General features: G+C 45.4%; 1 protein-coding gene across 2 annotated transcripts; it reads left to right on the forward strand.

Moving 5' to 3' along the window:
- The first annotated feature begins 6,184 nt into the window (after positions 1 to 6,184).
- On the forward strand, positions 6,185 to 10,609 carry LOC139765629 (anti-lipopolysaccharide factor-like). Of its 2 annotated transcripts, XR_011716707.1 has the most exons (5): positions 6,196 to 6,332; positions 7,962 to 8,132; positions 8,837 to 8,973; positions 9,503 to 9,674; positions 9,843 to 10,609. XR_011716707.1 is itself a non-coding variant. In XM_071693315.1 (4 exons), exons 2-4 carry the CDS (start codon positions 7,981 to 7,983, stop codon positions 9,613 to 9,615), a joined length of 402 nt encoding a protein of 133 aa, XP_071549416.1. In that variant the 5' UTR covers positions 6,185 to 6,332; positions 7,962 to 7,980; the 3' UTR covers positions 9,616 to 10,609. The 2 variants fall into 2 exon arrangements, 1 of the variants encoding a protein (XP_071549416.1); XM_071693315.1 differs by having other exon boundaries at positions 6,185 to 6,332; positions 9,503 to 10,609.
- The last annotated feature ends 4,260 nt before the right edge of the window (positions 10,610 to 14,869 follow it).

Below are 14,869 nucleotides of genomic sequence, written 5' to 3' on the forward strand. Positions count from 1 at the left end.
ATGGTGTTTCATGACTGACTGGTGATTGTGGTTCATGACTGACTGGTAGTGGTGGCTCATGACTGACTGGTGATTGTGGTACATGACTGACTGGTAGTGGTGGTTCATGACTGACTGGTGGTAGAGGTTCATGACTGACTGGTGGTGGTGGTTAACGACTAATTAGTGAGGTTGGTTCATGACTGACTAGTGTGATTCTTGACTGACTGGTAGGCTGGCTCATGACTGGCTGGTGGTAGTTCTTGATTGACTGGTGGTTGTAGTTTATGGCTGACTGGTGATGATGGTTCATGACTGACCGTTGATGGTGGTTCATTACTGACTAGTAAGACTGTTTTCTGACTGACGGATTGTGGTGGTCCATGAGTGACTTGTGGTTGTGGTTCATGACTGACTTGTGATAGTGGTTCATGACTGACAGGTGGTGGTGGTGGTTAATGACTGACTTGTGAGAGAGGATCATGATTGACGAGTGGTGGTGATTCATGACTGACTGGTGATGTTGGTTCTTGACTGATAGGTGGGGATGGTACATAACTTACTGGTGATGGTGATTCATGACTGGTTTATGGTAGTAGTTCATGACTGACTGGTGGTGGTTTATGAATTCCTGGTGATAGTGGTTCATGACTGACTTGTTACAGTAGTTGTGACTGACTGATGATGGTGTTTCATAACTGACTGGTTATGGTGGTTCATAACTGAATGTTGTTGTGGTTCTTGACTGACTGGTGGTGGTGGTGGTTCTTGACTGACAGGTGGTGTTGGTTCACGACTGACAGGTGATAGTGGTTCATGACTGACTGGTGGTGGTGGTGGTTCATGACTGACGGGTGGTGGTGGTTCACGACTGACTGGTGATAGTGGTTCATGACTGACTGGTGGTGGTGGTGGTTCTTGACTGACGGGTGGTGGTGGTTCAGGACTGAATTTTGATTGTGGTTCATGACTGACTGTTGATAGTGTCGCATGACTGTCTGGTGATGATATTTCTTGGCTGACTGGTGATGGTGGTTTATAACTGCATGATAGTGATGCTGTTTGACTGGCTGATGATGGTGGTTCATGACTGGCCGGAGGTGGTGGTTCATGATTGACTGGCGATAGTGGTTAATGACTGACAGGTAAGGGTGGTTCATGCCTGATTTGTGATAGTGATTCGTTACTAACTGGTGGTGGTGGTTCATGACTGAATAGTGATTATGATTCATGACTGACTGATGGTGATGGTTCATGACTGAATAGTGGTGGTTGCTCATAGCTGAACGGTAGAGGTGGTTTTTGACTGACTGGTGGTGGTGGTGATACATGACTGACTGGTGGTGGTGATGATACATGACTGACTGGTGGTGGTGGTGATACATGACTGACTGGTGGTGGTGGTGATACATGACTGACTGGTGGTGGTGGTGATACATGACTGACTGGTGGTGATTGCTCCTGACTGAACGATATTTGTGGTTCTTGACTGGCCATCATTAGTGACTCATGGCTGATTAGTTACAGTGGTTCATGACTGACTGGTGGAGGTGCTTCATGACTGACTGGTGATGGTGGTTCATAACTGACTGAGGGGGGTATTTCATGAGTGAATGGTGGTGGTGGGTGTTCATGACCGACTGGTGGGGTGGTTCATGACTGACTGGTGGTGGTGGTTCATGACTGAATAGTGAGGTTTGTTCATGCCTGACTGGTGGTAGTGGTTATCGACTGACTGGTGATGGTATTTCATGGCTGACTTGTGATGTTGGTTCATGACTAAATGGTGATAGTGGTTCATGACTGGCTTGTGATGGTGGTTCATGACTCACTGGTGATAGTTTTCATGACTGAATGGTGATGGTGGTTCATGGTTGACTTGTGATGGTGGTTCGTAACTGCATGATGGTTGTTTTTGACTAACTGGTGGTAGTTTTTCATGACTGACTGGTTGTGGTGATTCATGACTGAATGGTGAGTGTGGTTCATGACTGACTGGTGATGGTGGTTCATGACTGAATGGTGATGGTAGTTCATGACTGACTGGTGGTGATAGTTCATGACTGACTGATGATGGTAGCTCATAACTGACTGGTGGTGTTTGCTCATGACTGACTGGTGGTGTTTGCTCATGACTGACTGGTGGTGGAGGTTCATGACTGACTGGTGGTGTTTGCTCATGACTGACTGGTGGTGGAGGTTCTTTAATGACTGGTGATAATGATTCATGGCTGATTGGTTATAATTGTTCATGGTTGACTGATGATGCTAGTTCATTGGTGACAGGTGATGCTGGTTCATGACTGTTTAGTGTGATGGTTATATGACTATCTAGTCCTAATCGTTACTATCTGACAAATGATTGTAATTAGCAAGTGATTAGTAAAGGTTGTTTGTTACTGTTTATGATGGTTCTTGACTGACCGGTGGTGGTGGTTCGTGTCTGACTGGTGAGGGTGGTTCATGACAGCCCAGTGAGGGAGGTTCATATCTGACTGGTGATGGTGGTTCATGACTGACTAGTAGCAGTGGTTCATGAATGACTGGTGGTGGTAGTTTATGTGTGACTGGTGATGGCGGTTCATGATTGACTGGTGATGGTAGTTCATGGCAAAATGGTGAATGTTCATAACTGACTGTTGGTGTTGGTACATGACTGACTGCTGGTGACGGTTCATGACTGACTGTTGGTAGCGGTTCATGACTGACTGATGACGATGATACACGGTTAACAGGTGTGTAGGACTGGTGGTAATGGTTCTTGTCGTAATTAGAACGAAAGGTTTGTGGTACTTTCGCTTGATAACTGAATTCAACGACAGAGTTTGTGGAGGGAGGAGAGCTTATCTTGTGTGTGTGTGTGTGTGTGTGTGTGTGTGTGACTCACTCGCTATACAATCCCTTGTGTATACAAGACAGGCAGAGAACCTCCCCCAACGCTTATGACCTTGTAATGCCTATGATGCACATCATCACGTACAGCATGAGATCATTATTATCATCATTATTATCATTATTATTGTTATTATCATTATTATTATCATTATCATTATTATTATCATTATTATTATATTTCTTATCATTATCATTATTATTATCATTACTATTATCATTATTCTATAATAATAATAGTAGCAATCATTGATATAATCTATATTACCTACGAACTCCTCTTCAAAGATCCCTGCAACTTCATGGCTGCGCTACAGTCAGCAGGAGGGAAGGGCTGGACTCCGTTAGAGCGGAAAGTTCGACGAGATTGTTCCCCCGTCAAACATCCTCGCCAAAGGCGACTGCGCATTCCTGGCGTAATGACAAGAAGACTGAGTCCAGCAACGCCTACATGAACACACACACACACACACACACACACACACACACACACACACACACACATATATATACATATACATATTGGAAAGGATCACAATTTTGCGCGTGATCAAGATATTCCTATGAGTCCACGGGGAAAATGAAACACGATAAGTTCCCAAGTGCACTTTCATGTAATAATCACATCATCAGGGGAGACACAAGAGAGAAATATAACAGTCAGTTGATATACATCGAAGAGACGATGCTAGGACGCCATTTGGTAAACATGCGATTGTCCACAGACAAACAGACAGACACACACACACTAAGAGGAACTTGGCCTCGAGCTGATATAGCTGGGAATCACGGTCGGCGATGACGTGAGCAGCTAATAATGCACAGCGTTATGAGGATATCGAATACGATACAAGTTCACTTGGAAGCAAAAGCTGAGATGAAACACCAGATGATAATCAGAAACAATCGATGCAAGTTAGGCAAGAGAGATAGTGACTGGGGTACAGCTGAGCCCCAAAGATAATAACAGGGACGTACTGGAGAGCCAAAGAGTTATATAGTTACATGGATACACAGACCACACAGACCCTTGGTCCGAGCGAGGGGGTCCGGCCTTAACACTATTTAAAAGAAAAGAAAAGGACTCAGTCTCCTTAAAGGCAATAGAAGAAAAGAATTCCAGAGCAAAGGTTCTCTCTCCCCATACCGTTCACTCCCTCTAGCAACACGCAAGACGGAGAGCAGCACTCCAGGAGCTGGCCCTGCCTGCCCTGGTGCTAACCTGTGGGGCTGACCACTCCAGGAGCTGGCCTTGCCTGCCCTGTTGCTAACCTGTGGGGCTGACCACTCCAGGAGCTGGCCCTGCCTGCCCTGTTGCTAACCTGTGGGACTGACCACTCCAGGAGGTGGCCTTGCCTGCCCTGTTGCTAACCTGTGGGGCTGACCACTCCAGGAGGTGGCCCTGCCTGCCCTGGTGCTAACCTGTGGGGCTGACCACTCCAGGAGGTGGCCCTGCCTGCCCTGTTGCTAACCTGTGGGGCTGACCACTCCAGGAGGTGGCCCTGCCTGCCCTGGTGCTAGCTTGTGGGGCTGTAGAGAAAAATACCTTGCAGGATTAATATGCCTGAGGAGAGTTTTAATAGGAAAGTCACAATGTAGAATGGACATGAATATGTTATGCATCCCATGTCATGCATCCCTTCACTTTTTGTTATAAAGACAAAGGGAAGAATAAACTTGAGCTCCAGCCACTCTACCTAACATATCTATATTGTTCCTGATGTTGAAGAATAATACTATCATTCTTACTCTCTCAAAGCAGGTAACATGAGTCAATCAATGTTGGTGTGTTACCGCCTCGTGGCCAGAGAGAGATCGGTTGTTGAGATTGTAGTATGATACACCACTGTGGTATGAGGATCGATCAAATGAATCTATCAATATCGAAGTGATGATCAAGCATTCTTTTTTTTCTGAAATATTGAGGGCTTTACTCTGAACATTTTGCTGGGAGTTTATTCCAATGATATTGCTGGTAAAGAAACATTTCGTACAGTCCAGAAAACTTGTTTACCTCTAAGTTTTAGTCCATTTTCTCTCGTGGGTAATGCTGGGGGTACTGCAAAAGACTTTCAAATTCGAGGTTGCTGAATCCTTTCAGTATTCTAAAACATTCTGTTCACTTACGTCACAGTTGTCTCTTGCTTAAGGGAATCAATCTAAATTCTCTCAGTCTGACCATCTATATATGTTGCATACTGTGGGACCACAACAGAGCAAGGCCGCTTTGCTGTAAGGCCGCTACACTGTATGGCCGACACACTGAAGAGCTGTAAGGGTATACCAAGGTATACATCATGAGTATACCAAACCAGACAGTGTGGGTATACATAACTAGATATAATGGGTATATCTAGTCAGCCATTATGGGTCATCATCAATAGGTCATCCAGCCAGCCATCATGGTATACACACACACACGCACACACACACACACATAGCGCTACTGACCATGACTTACCACAGGCCAGCCTGGGATCGGACCCGCATGAGTTCGAGCCCTGGGCGTGGAAGTTGGCCTACACCCAACCCAGGTGTTCATCCTTCCTCGGGGATGATCGATTAATGGGTGCCTGACATAGGCTGGTGTGTGTGTGTGTGTGTGTGTGTGTGTGTGTGTGTGTGTGTGTGTGTGTGTGTGTGTGTATAGGAATAAAGACATGGTACATATATACAAAGTTAAGAGACGGGGCAACACGATTCAAAAATCTCTCTCCCTGCAACATTAGCAAGCATGATAGAAAGGCAGGTGATCATGCACGTAGTCATAATGGTGCATGATAGTCAGGCATGAGAGCATTATGCAGGAGAGTCATGAAGGGGATACCATAGCCTGACCTTTGACCAGACCTCCCAAGGTCAAAGGTCTATGATTCCCGGAATACCTCGTCTGAACGCATGAAGAGACGGTCAGTGGCTGTGTGTGTGTGTGTGTGTGTGTGTGTGTGTGTGTGTGTGTGTGTGTGTGTGTGTGTGTGTGTGTGTGTTCTCTTGCCTGCCTCTGGGTCTCGGCTCCTCACATACATAAAGCCGACAACGTTGATTATTAGGTTTACAGCACAGCAGAGGCACGGCGCTACATGCAGCTTGGGATGTTACGTGGGTCTCTAAGGTCGAACTCCAGAATACTTCAGGCCTTGGAACTGGACCTTAATGACTATCAGAACGTTTTAAGGATCAAGAAATTTCACTCAGGGGCGACTGCTCCTCTACTTTACACTAGGGATATCGACCGTCAGAGCGTCCTGTTGCCGCCCGGACGCTTTGACGTAGAAACCCAGACAGTTAAATGTCATCAGAATTTTCCCAGAGTGACGTGAAAACCGGATATAAAGCGTGTGTATCTTGGTGTGTGACGCCAGTGGCTCAGCAGCCGTCTCACTGCGAGCACCTACTCTGACCATCGTCCTCCACTCACACACATTCTCACACACTCGCACACCGCTAGTGGTCCACTTGAAGTAAGTGTATGGTACTTGCAACATTATGTGTACCTGCAACATTATGGTACTTGCAACATTATGTGTACCTGCAACATTATGGTACTTGCAACATTAGGGTACTTGCAACCTTGTGGTACCTGCAGACCTGGAATGTTACGGTGCCTGTAACCTCACAGTACCTGGAGCATAACTGTACCCGTATCCTCACGGTGTCTGCAGTCGTACTGAACCTGTAACCTTACTATACCTATAACTTGGAGTACCTGTAACCTCACTGTACCTGCAACCTTCATGCACCTGCAACTTTATATGTGTAACCTTACGGTATCTATAACCTTACTGTACCTGTAACCTTATGATATATGTAACCTTACTGTGCCTGTAACCTTAAGGCACCTGTAACCTTACTGTACCTGTAACATTACTGTACCTGTAACCTTACTGTACCTGTAACCTTACGGTACCTGTAACCTTACTGTGCCTGTAACCTCACGGTCCTGTAACCTTATTGTACCTGTAACCTCACGGTACCTTTAACCTTACTGTACCTGTAACCTCACGGTCCTGTAACCTTATTGTACCTGTAACCTCACGGTACCTGTAACCTTACTGTACTTGTAGCCTCACGGTACCTGTAACCTTACTGTGCCTGTAACCTCACGGTACCTGTAACCTTACTGTGCCTGTAACCTCACGGTACCTGTAACCTTACTGTACCTGTAACCTAACGGTACCTGTAACCTTACTGTACTTGTAGCCTCACGATACATATAACCTTACTGCATCTGTAACCTTCCGGTACCTGTAAACTTACTGTACCTGTGACCTTACTGTACCTGTAACCCTTCTGTTCCTGTAACCTTACTGAACCTGTAATCTTACTGTACCTGTAACTATACTGCACCTGTAACCGTATGGTACCTGTAACCTTATGATATCTGTCACCTTACGGTACATGTAACCTTACTGTACCTGTAACCTTACTGTACTTGTAACCTTATAGTATTTGTAAAATTACTGTACCTGTATCCTTACAGTACATGCAGCTGTACTGTACTTGCACTTTTATGGTACCTGTATCCTTGCCGTACCTGTAACCGTTCGGTATCTGTAACATTAATGTACCTGTAACTTTACGGCACCTGTAACCATACTGTACCTGTAACCCTATAGTATCTATAACCTTTCTGTGCCTGTAACCATCTTTTTGATACTTATGCAATGCAAGTCCACTGACCTCGCTGCTGTAGCCCCAGGCTATGAAATATTTGTAAAGACCAGATTCCTTTAACAACAGACCTTGGGTCTGTGTGGTCTTTGTATCTACGTAACTCATGTAGAACATTCAGTAAACATCTACGACATTTCTTAGCTCGAATGTTTCCATGCTGAACATTAGACTGGACACTTCTCTCACTGGTTTCATTCCCTGGGATAACATGAGTAACATGCTTGCCTTCATGCATATTGTCTCTGTATATTTACTAGCAGTGTCCTTACGTTGGGACGCCCTGTCATTACTCGAACTAGAATTTATCTTTGTTCAACATACAGCAGACGTCATCCAGCCTAATACTACAGGCAGCTCACGCCAGAAGTTTGTTTTGACAGGACGAAAATTAACGACATTTATCATGCTATCTCCAGAGCCCTGCACAGTGTCAACATGAGAGCAGCGTCACCGTCGTCAGGGAGGTGCCAGGGAGTGCCGCGCCTCCTCCTCCTCTCTCTGGGCCTCGTCCTCCTGCTGACTCCGACACCCACCCAGCAATTCGACTTTTCCAGCCTGCTGTCCACTGTTGCTGATAATGTGATCAAGTAAGTAACCGTTTTAGTTACGAGATTAATTTCTTCTTTGTCCCATCGAGATGAAGCGATTTGTCCTCTTGCCTTCAGTCATTTGCCACAAAATTTTCTCGAGGAATTGTGGCCCCACTGGATATTGCCAGCCCTTATGGTACGGCACCTCCCAGGCCTCCCCTTGTGGCCCCACTGGGCACTACCAGCTCTTATGGTGAAGTGAGGCACCTCTCAGACCTCCCCCTGTGGCCCCACTGGGCACTACCAGCTCTTATGGTGAAGTGAGGCACCTCCCAGGCCTCCCCCTGTGGCCCCACTGGGCACTACCAGCTCTTATGGTGAAGTGAAGTACCTCCCAGGCCTCCCCCTGTGGTCCCACTGGGCGCTACCAGCCATCACCACCATAACAACTGGTCCTATATATGGATGTAGATCACTTTCAGGGAGGGAACATCATACCGAAGGAATCTAAACAATTTTCGTGGATGTGTTTATGGTTTCATGGCAACCTTATATCCATCAATGACTAGCGCCAAGAAAAGATTTAGATTATCGTGTTACAACTGGGTAATGATGATATCATAGTTTGAAATCTAGATAACTACCCGTCTGGTGTTTATCAATTGTTCTTATTGTTTGTTTATAATGTTGGTTATGGGTAAATAAGTCAATAATATTACTCTTCCTAGTGTGTCAAGACTTCCTCCTTTTCTCACATGTAGTCGATTGTACAACGAAGGCGAGATGGAACTCCTGGGCCACTACTGCACCTACAGTAGGCGACCCTACTTCTACAAGTGGGAGCTGCACTACCGGGCTCAGGTGAACTGCCCGGGTTGGAGTACCATCATCGGGAAAGGTTAGTAACTACATCATTACCACATCGTGGGGCTTGGGGTCCTCACCCTACGTGGTAATGTCTTCGTCACCGTCGGCGTTCCCTTCAGGTACAGCAGGTCCTTATTAACAACACATTTGTTCTTAGCCCCTTGGCAGCGTCGTCTTACGCCATCATTTCTCTTCCTCCGAGATTCTGGGAGTAATTTCTTTGTAACCTTTTGATCTAGCACAGGATTTGGGTTGATAAGAATTAGTACAGTGCTAATTATTCTGTCAACGGCAGTTTACCCAATTTTTCCCCCTCTCGTTTCACCTAACATCATGTTCTTTGATAGCCAAAATATGTTAAACAGCATGTTTATGTTGCATGAATCTTATGGTGAGGATTTTATTCAATATGTCATTAAGTTTCGTTCTTGTTTCGTTCTTTTACCACCACAAAGTAAATTGATCAGTATAAATCTATTAGGGATGAGTAACTAACTGAGATATTCATAGAGAGATAAAGTCACTTATGTTGATAACCGTCTCCCCTTGCCTCCCTCCAGCCGAGGGTTACCTCAACCCAACGTCGGCCGAGCGGGAGGCGACGCGAGACTTCGTACGGCAGGCAGTGGAACGGGAGCTGGTGACGCCGGAGGAGGCGTCCGAATGGCTATGAGGTTTCCTACACCACTGCCATACAGACAGGCGGCCCGTCCACACCAGAGACACAGGGAGGTACCGTCCACATCAGAGCCACAAGTAGGTACCGTCCACGCCAGAGCCACAGGGAGGGCCCGTCTACACCAGATCTACAAGGAGGGCCCGTCTATACCAGAGCCACAAGGAGGACCCGTCTACACCAGAGCCACAAGGAGGGCCCGTCCACACCAGAGCCGCAAGTAGGTACCGTGCACACCAAAGCCACAAGTAGATCCCGTCTACACCAGAGCAACAAGGAGAGCCCGTCTACACCAGAGCCGCAAGGAAGGTTCGTCTACACCAGAGCAACAAGGAGGGCCCGTCTACACCAGAGCCACAAGGAGGGCCCGTGTACACCAGAGCAACAAGGAGGGCCCGTCCACACCAGAGCCACAAGGAGGGCCCGTGTACACCGGAGCCTCAAGTAGGTCCCGTTTACATCAGAGCCACAAGGAGGGCCCGTCTACACCAGGGCCACAAGGAGGGCCTGTCTACACCAGAGCCACAAGGAGGGTTCGTCTACACCAGAGCCACAAGGAGGGTTCGTCTACACCAGAGCCACAAGGAGGGTTCGTCTACACCAGAGCCACAAGGAGGGTTCGTCTACACCAGAGCCACAAGGAGGGCCTGTCTACACCAGAGCCACAAGGAGGGTTCGTCTACACCAGAGCCACAAGGAGGGCCTGTCTACACCAGAGCCACAAGGAGGGTTCGTCTACACCAGAGCCACAAGGAGGGTTCGTCTACACCAGAGCCACAAGGAGGGCCCATAATTCACTGAACATTGAGTTGCCCGCACTACCGTGTGCTCTCATGGTTATCTTTGCAAAAGAAACAAACTTTTCCTTCATGATGTGCCTTGTCTTATTTTGGTTCTTGTAATGTTCTGGTAATATTTCTATGAAGACTCATGACATAATTAGTTGTTTACACGCCGTATCATCATTAATTACAATAAAAATTTACTTTTACTCATATTATCATACCCAAAGATATGATTCAACTGAAAGCACAACCCATGATCGACCTATCTATCTATCTATCTATGTCTATCTATCTATCTATATATCTATTTTTTTCTTTTTTTATCTATTATACTTAGTCGCTGTCTCCTGCGTTAGCGAGGTGGCGCAAGGATACAGACGAAAGAATGGTCCAACGCACCCACATACACATGTATATACATAAACGCCCACACACGCACATATACGTACCTATACATTTCAACGTATCCATACATATACATACATAGATATATACATATATACATATGTACACATCCACACTTGCTGCCTTCATCCATTTCGTCGCCACCCTACCACACATGAAATGGTACCCCTCTACCCCCCGCGCGCGTGCGAGGTAGCGTTAGGAAAAGGCAACAAAGGCCACATTCGTTCTCACTCAGTCTCTAGCCGTCATGTGTAATGCACTGAAACCACAGTTCCCTTTCCACATCCAGGCTTCATAAAAATTTCCATGGTTTACCCGGATGCTTCACATGCACTGGTTCACTCCATTGACAGAACGTCGACCCCGGTATACCACATCGTTTCAATTTACTCTTCTCCTAGCATGCACCTTTCACCCACCTGTATGTTTAGGCCTCGATCGCCCAAAATCTTTTCACTCCATCCTTCCACCTCCAATTTGGTCTTCTGCTTCTCGTTCCCTCCACATCTGAGACATATATCCTTTTTGTCAATATTCCCTCACTCATTCTCTCTATGTGGCCAAACCATTTCAGTACACCCTCCTCTGCTATCACCACCACACTCTTTTTGTTACCACACATATGTCTTACCCTCTCATTACTTACTCGATCAAACCACCTCACAACACATGTTGTCCTAAAACATTTCATTTCCAACACATCTACACTCGCAAATATATAACATTATTGGAACCAATATTCCTTCAAACATACCCATTTTTACTCTGAGATAAAATTCTCGCCTTCCACACATTCTTCAACGTTCCCAGAACCTTCACCCACTCCCGAACTCTGTGACTCACTTCCGTTTCCATGGTTCCATCCGCTGCTAAATCCACTCCCAGATATCTAAAACACTTCACTTCCTCCAGTTTTTCACCATTCACATTTACCTCCCAATTAACCTGTCCCTCAACCCTACTGAACCTAATAACCTTGCTCTTATTCACATTTACTCTCAGCTTTCTTCTTTCACACACTTTACCAAGCTCAGTTACCAACTTCTGCAGTTTCTCATCCGAATCAGCCACCAGCGATGTCATCAGCGAACAACAGCTGACTCACTTCCCAAGCTTTCTCATCCACAACAGATTGCATACTTGCCCCTCTCCAAAACTCTTCCATTCACCTCCTTAACAACCCCATCCATAAACAAATTAAACAACCAGGAGACATCACGCACCTCTGCCGCAAACTGACATTCACTGGGAACCAATCACTTTCCTCTCTTCCTAATCGTACACATGCCTTACATCCTTGGTGAAAACTTTTCACTGCTTCTAGCAACTTACCCCGACAACATATACTCTTAATACCTTCCATAAAGCATCTCTATCAACTCTGTCATATACCTTCTCCACATCCATAAATGCTACATACAAATCCATTTGGTTTTCTAAGTATTTCTCACATACATTCTTCAAAGTAAACACCTGATCCACACATCCTTTACCACTTCTGAACCCACAATGCTCTTCTCCATTCTGATGCTCGGTACATGCCTTTACCCTCTCAGTTAATACCCTCCCATACAATTTCCCAGAAATACTCAACAAACTTATACCTCTGTAATTTGAACACTCACCTTTATCCCCTTCGCCTTTGTACAATGACACTATGCATGCATTCCGCCAATTCTCAAGCACTTCACCATGAACAATACATACATTGAATATCCTTACCAACCAGTCAACAACACATTCACCCCCTTTTTTGATAAATTCCACAGCAATACCATCCAACCCCGTCGCCTTGCCGGCTTTCATCTTCAGCAAAGCTTTCACTACCTCTTCTCTATTATCAAACCATTCTCCCTGATCCTCCCACATCGTACACCGCCTTGACCAAAACACCCTATATCTGCCACTCTATCATCAAACACATTCAACAGACCTCCAAAATACTCACCCTATCTACTTCTCACATCACCACTACTTGTTATTACCTCCCCAATTGCCCCCTTCACCGATGTTCCCATTTGTTCTCTTGTCTTACGCATGTTATTGACCTCCTTCCAAAACATTTTTATTCTCCCTAAAATTTAATGATACTCTCTCACTCCAACTCTCATTTGCCCTCTTTTTCACCTATTGCATTTTTTGCTTGACCTCCTGCCTCTTTCTCTTATACATCTTCCAGTCATTCGCACTACTTCCCTGTAAAAATCGTCCAAACGCCTTTCTCTTCTCTTTCACTAGCAATCTTACCTCTTCATCACACCACTCACTACCCTTTCTAATCTGCCCAACTCCTACCTTTCTCATGCCACAAGCATCTTTTGCGCAAGCCATCACTACTTCCCTAAATACATTCCTTTCCTCCCACACTCCCCTTAAGTAATTTGCTTTCACCTTATTCCATTCTGCACTCAATCTCTCTTCTTTTCTGAAAACTTTTACAAATCTTCACTTTCGCCTTCACAAGATGATGATCAGACATCCCTCCAGTTGCCCCTCTCAGAACATTAACATCGAAAAGCCTCTCTTTCACGCGCCTATCAGTTAACACGTATTCCAATAATGCTCTCTGGCCATCACACTTAATTACATACGTATACTTATGTATATCTCTTTTCAAACAAGGGATTCCCAATCACCAATCCTTTTTCAGCACACAAATCTACAAGCTCTTCACCATTTCCATTCACAACACTGAACACCCCATGTCCACCAATTAAACCCTCAACTGCCACTTTACTCACCTTTGCATTTAAATCATCCACCACTATAACTCTGTCTCGTGCATCAAAGCTGCTAACACACTCACTCAGCTGCTACCATAACACTTGCCTCTCATGATCTTTCTTCTCATTACCAGGTGCAAAGGCACCAATAATCACCCATCTCTCTCCATCCACTTTCAGTTTTACCCATATCAATCTAGAGTTTACTTTCTTACACTCTATCACATACTCCAACAACTCCTGCTTCAGGAGTAGAGCTACTCCAACCTTTTGTTCTTGTCCTCTCACCAACCTCTGACTTTGTTCCCAAGACATTCCCAAACCACTCTTCATCTTTAACCCTGAGCTTCATTCACTCAGAGCCAAAACATTCAGGTTCCTTTCCTCAAACATACTACCTATCTCTCCTTCTTTTCTCATCTTGGTTACATCCACACACATTTAGACACCCCAATTCGAGCCTTCGAGGACGATGAGCACTCCCTGCATGACTCCTTCTGTGTATATATACTTGTGGAGGCGAAGGTGAAGATATGTAAAGGTTTTCTAAATAGAAAAGAAAATGTTGGGGAGAAGAGAGTGGTGAGAGTAAGTGAGTTTGGAAAGACTTGTGTGAGGAAGTACCAGGAGAGATTGAGTGTAGAATGGCAAAAGGTGAGAGCAAATAACGTGAGGGGAGTGGGTGAGGAATGGGGTGCATACGGCTCGAGAAAGGTAGGAGGTGGGCAGATTAGAAAGGGAAGTGAGCGATGGTATGACAAAGTTAGTGACAGATGAAAGGGAAGCGTTTGGACGATACTGGCAAGGATGGAGTGCAAATGACTGAGAGGTATATAAAAGAAAGCTACAGGTCAAGCGAAAGGTGCGAATTGAAAAACAGGGCAAATGAGAGTTGGGGTGAGAGAGTATCATTAAACTTTAGGTAGAATATAAAGATGTTTCGGAAGGAGGTAAATAACGTGCGTAAGACAAGAGAACAAACGGAATCATCGGTGAAGGGGGCAAGTGGGGAAGTAATAACAGGTGGTGATAAAGTGAGAAGGAAAAGGAGTGAGTATTTTGAAGTTTGTTGAATGTGATTGATGGTAGAGTGGCAGATGTAGGGTGTTTAGGTCGGGATGGTGTGTGAAGTGAGAGGGTCAGGGAGAATGGTTTGGTTAAGAGAGAAGAGGTAGTGAAAGCTTTGTGGAAGATGAAATCCGGCAAGGTAACAGGTTTGGATGGTACTGCAGTAAAATTTATTTGAAAGAGGGTGACTGTGTTGTTGATTGGTTGGTAAGAATATTCACTGTATGTATGGATCATTGTGATGTGTCTGAGGACTGGCGGAATGCA

Source organism: Panulirus ornatus, chromosome 55 (genome assembly GCF_036320965.1).
Source record: "Panulirus ornatus isolate Po-2019 chromosome 55, ASM3632096v1, whole genome shotgun sequence".
Classification (NCBI taxonomy): domain Eukaryota; kingdom Metazoa; phylum Arthropoda; class Malacostraca; order Decapoda; family Palinuridae; genus Panulirus; species Panulirus ornatus.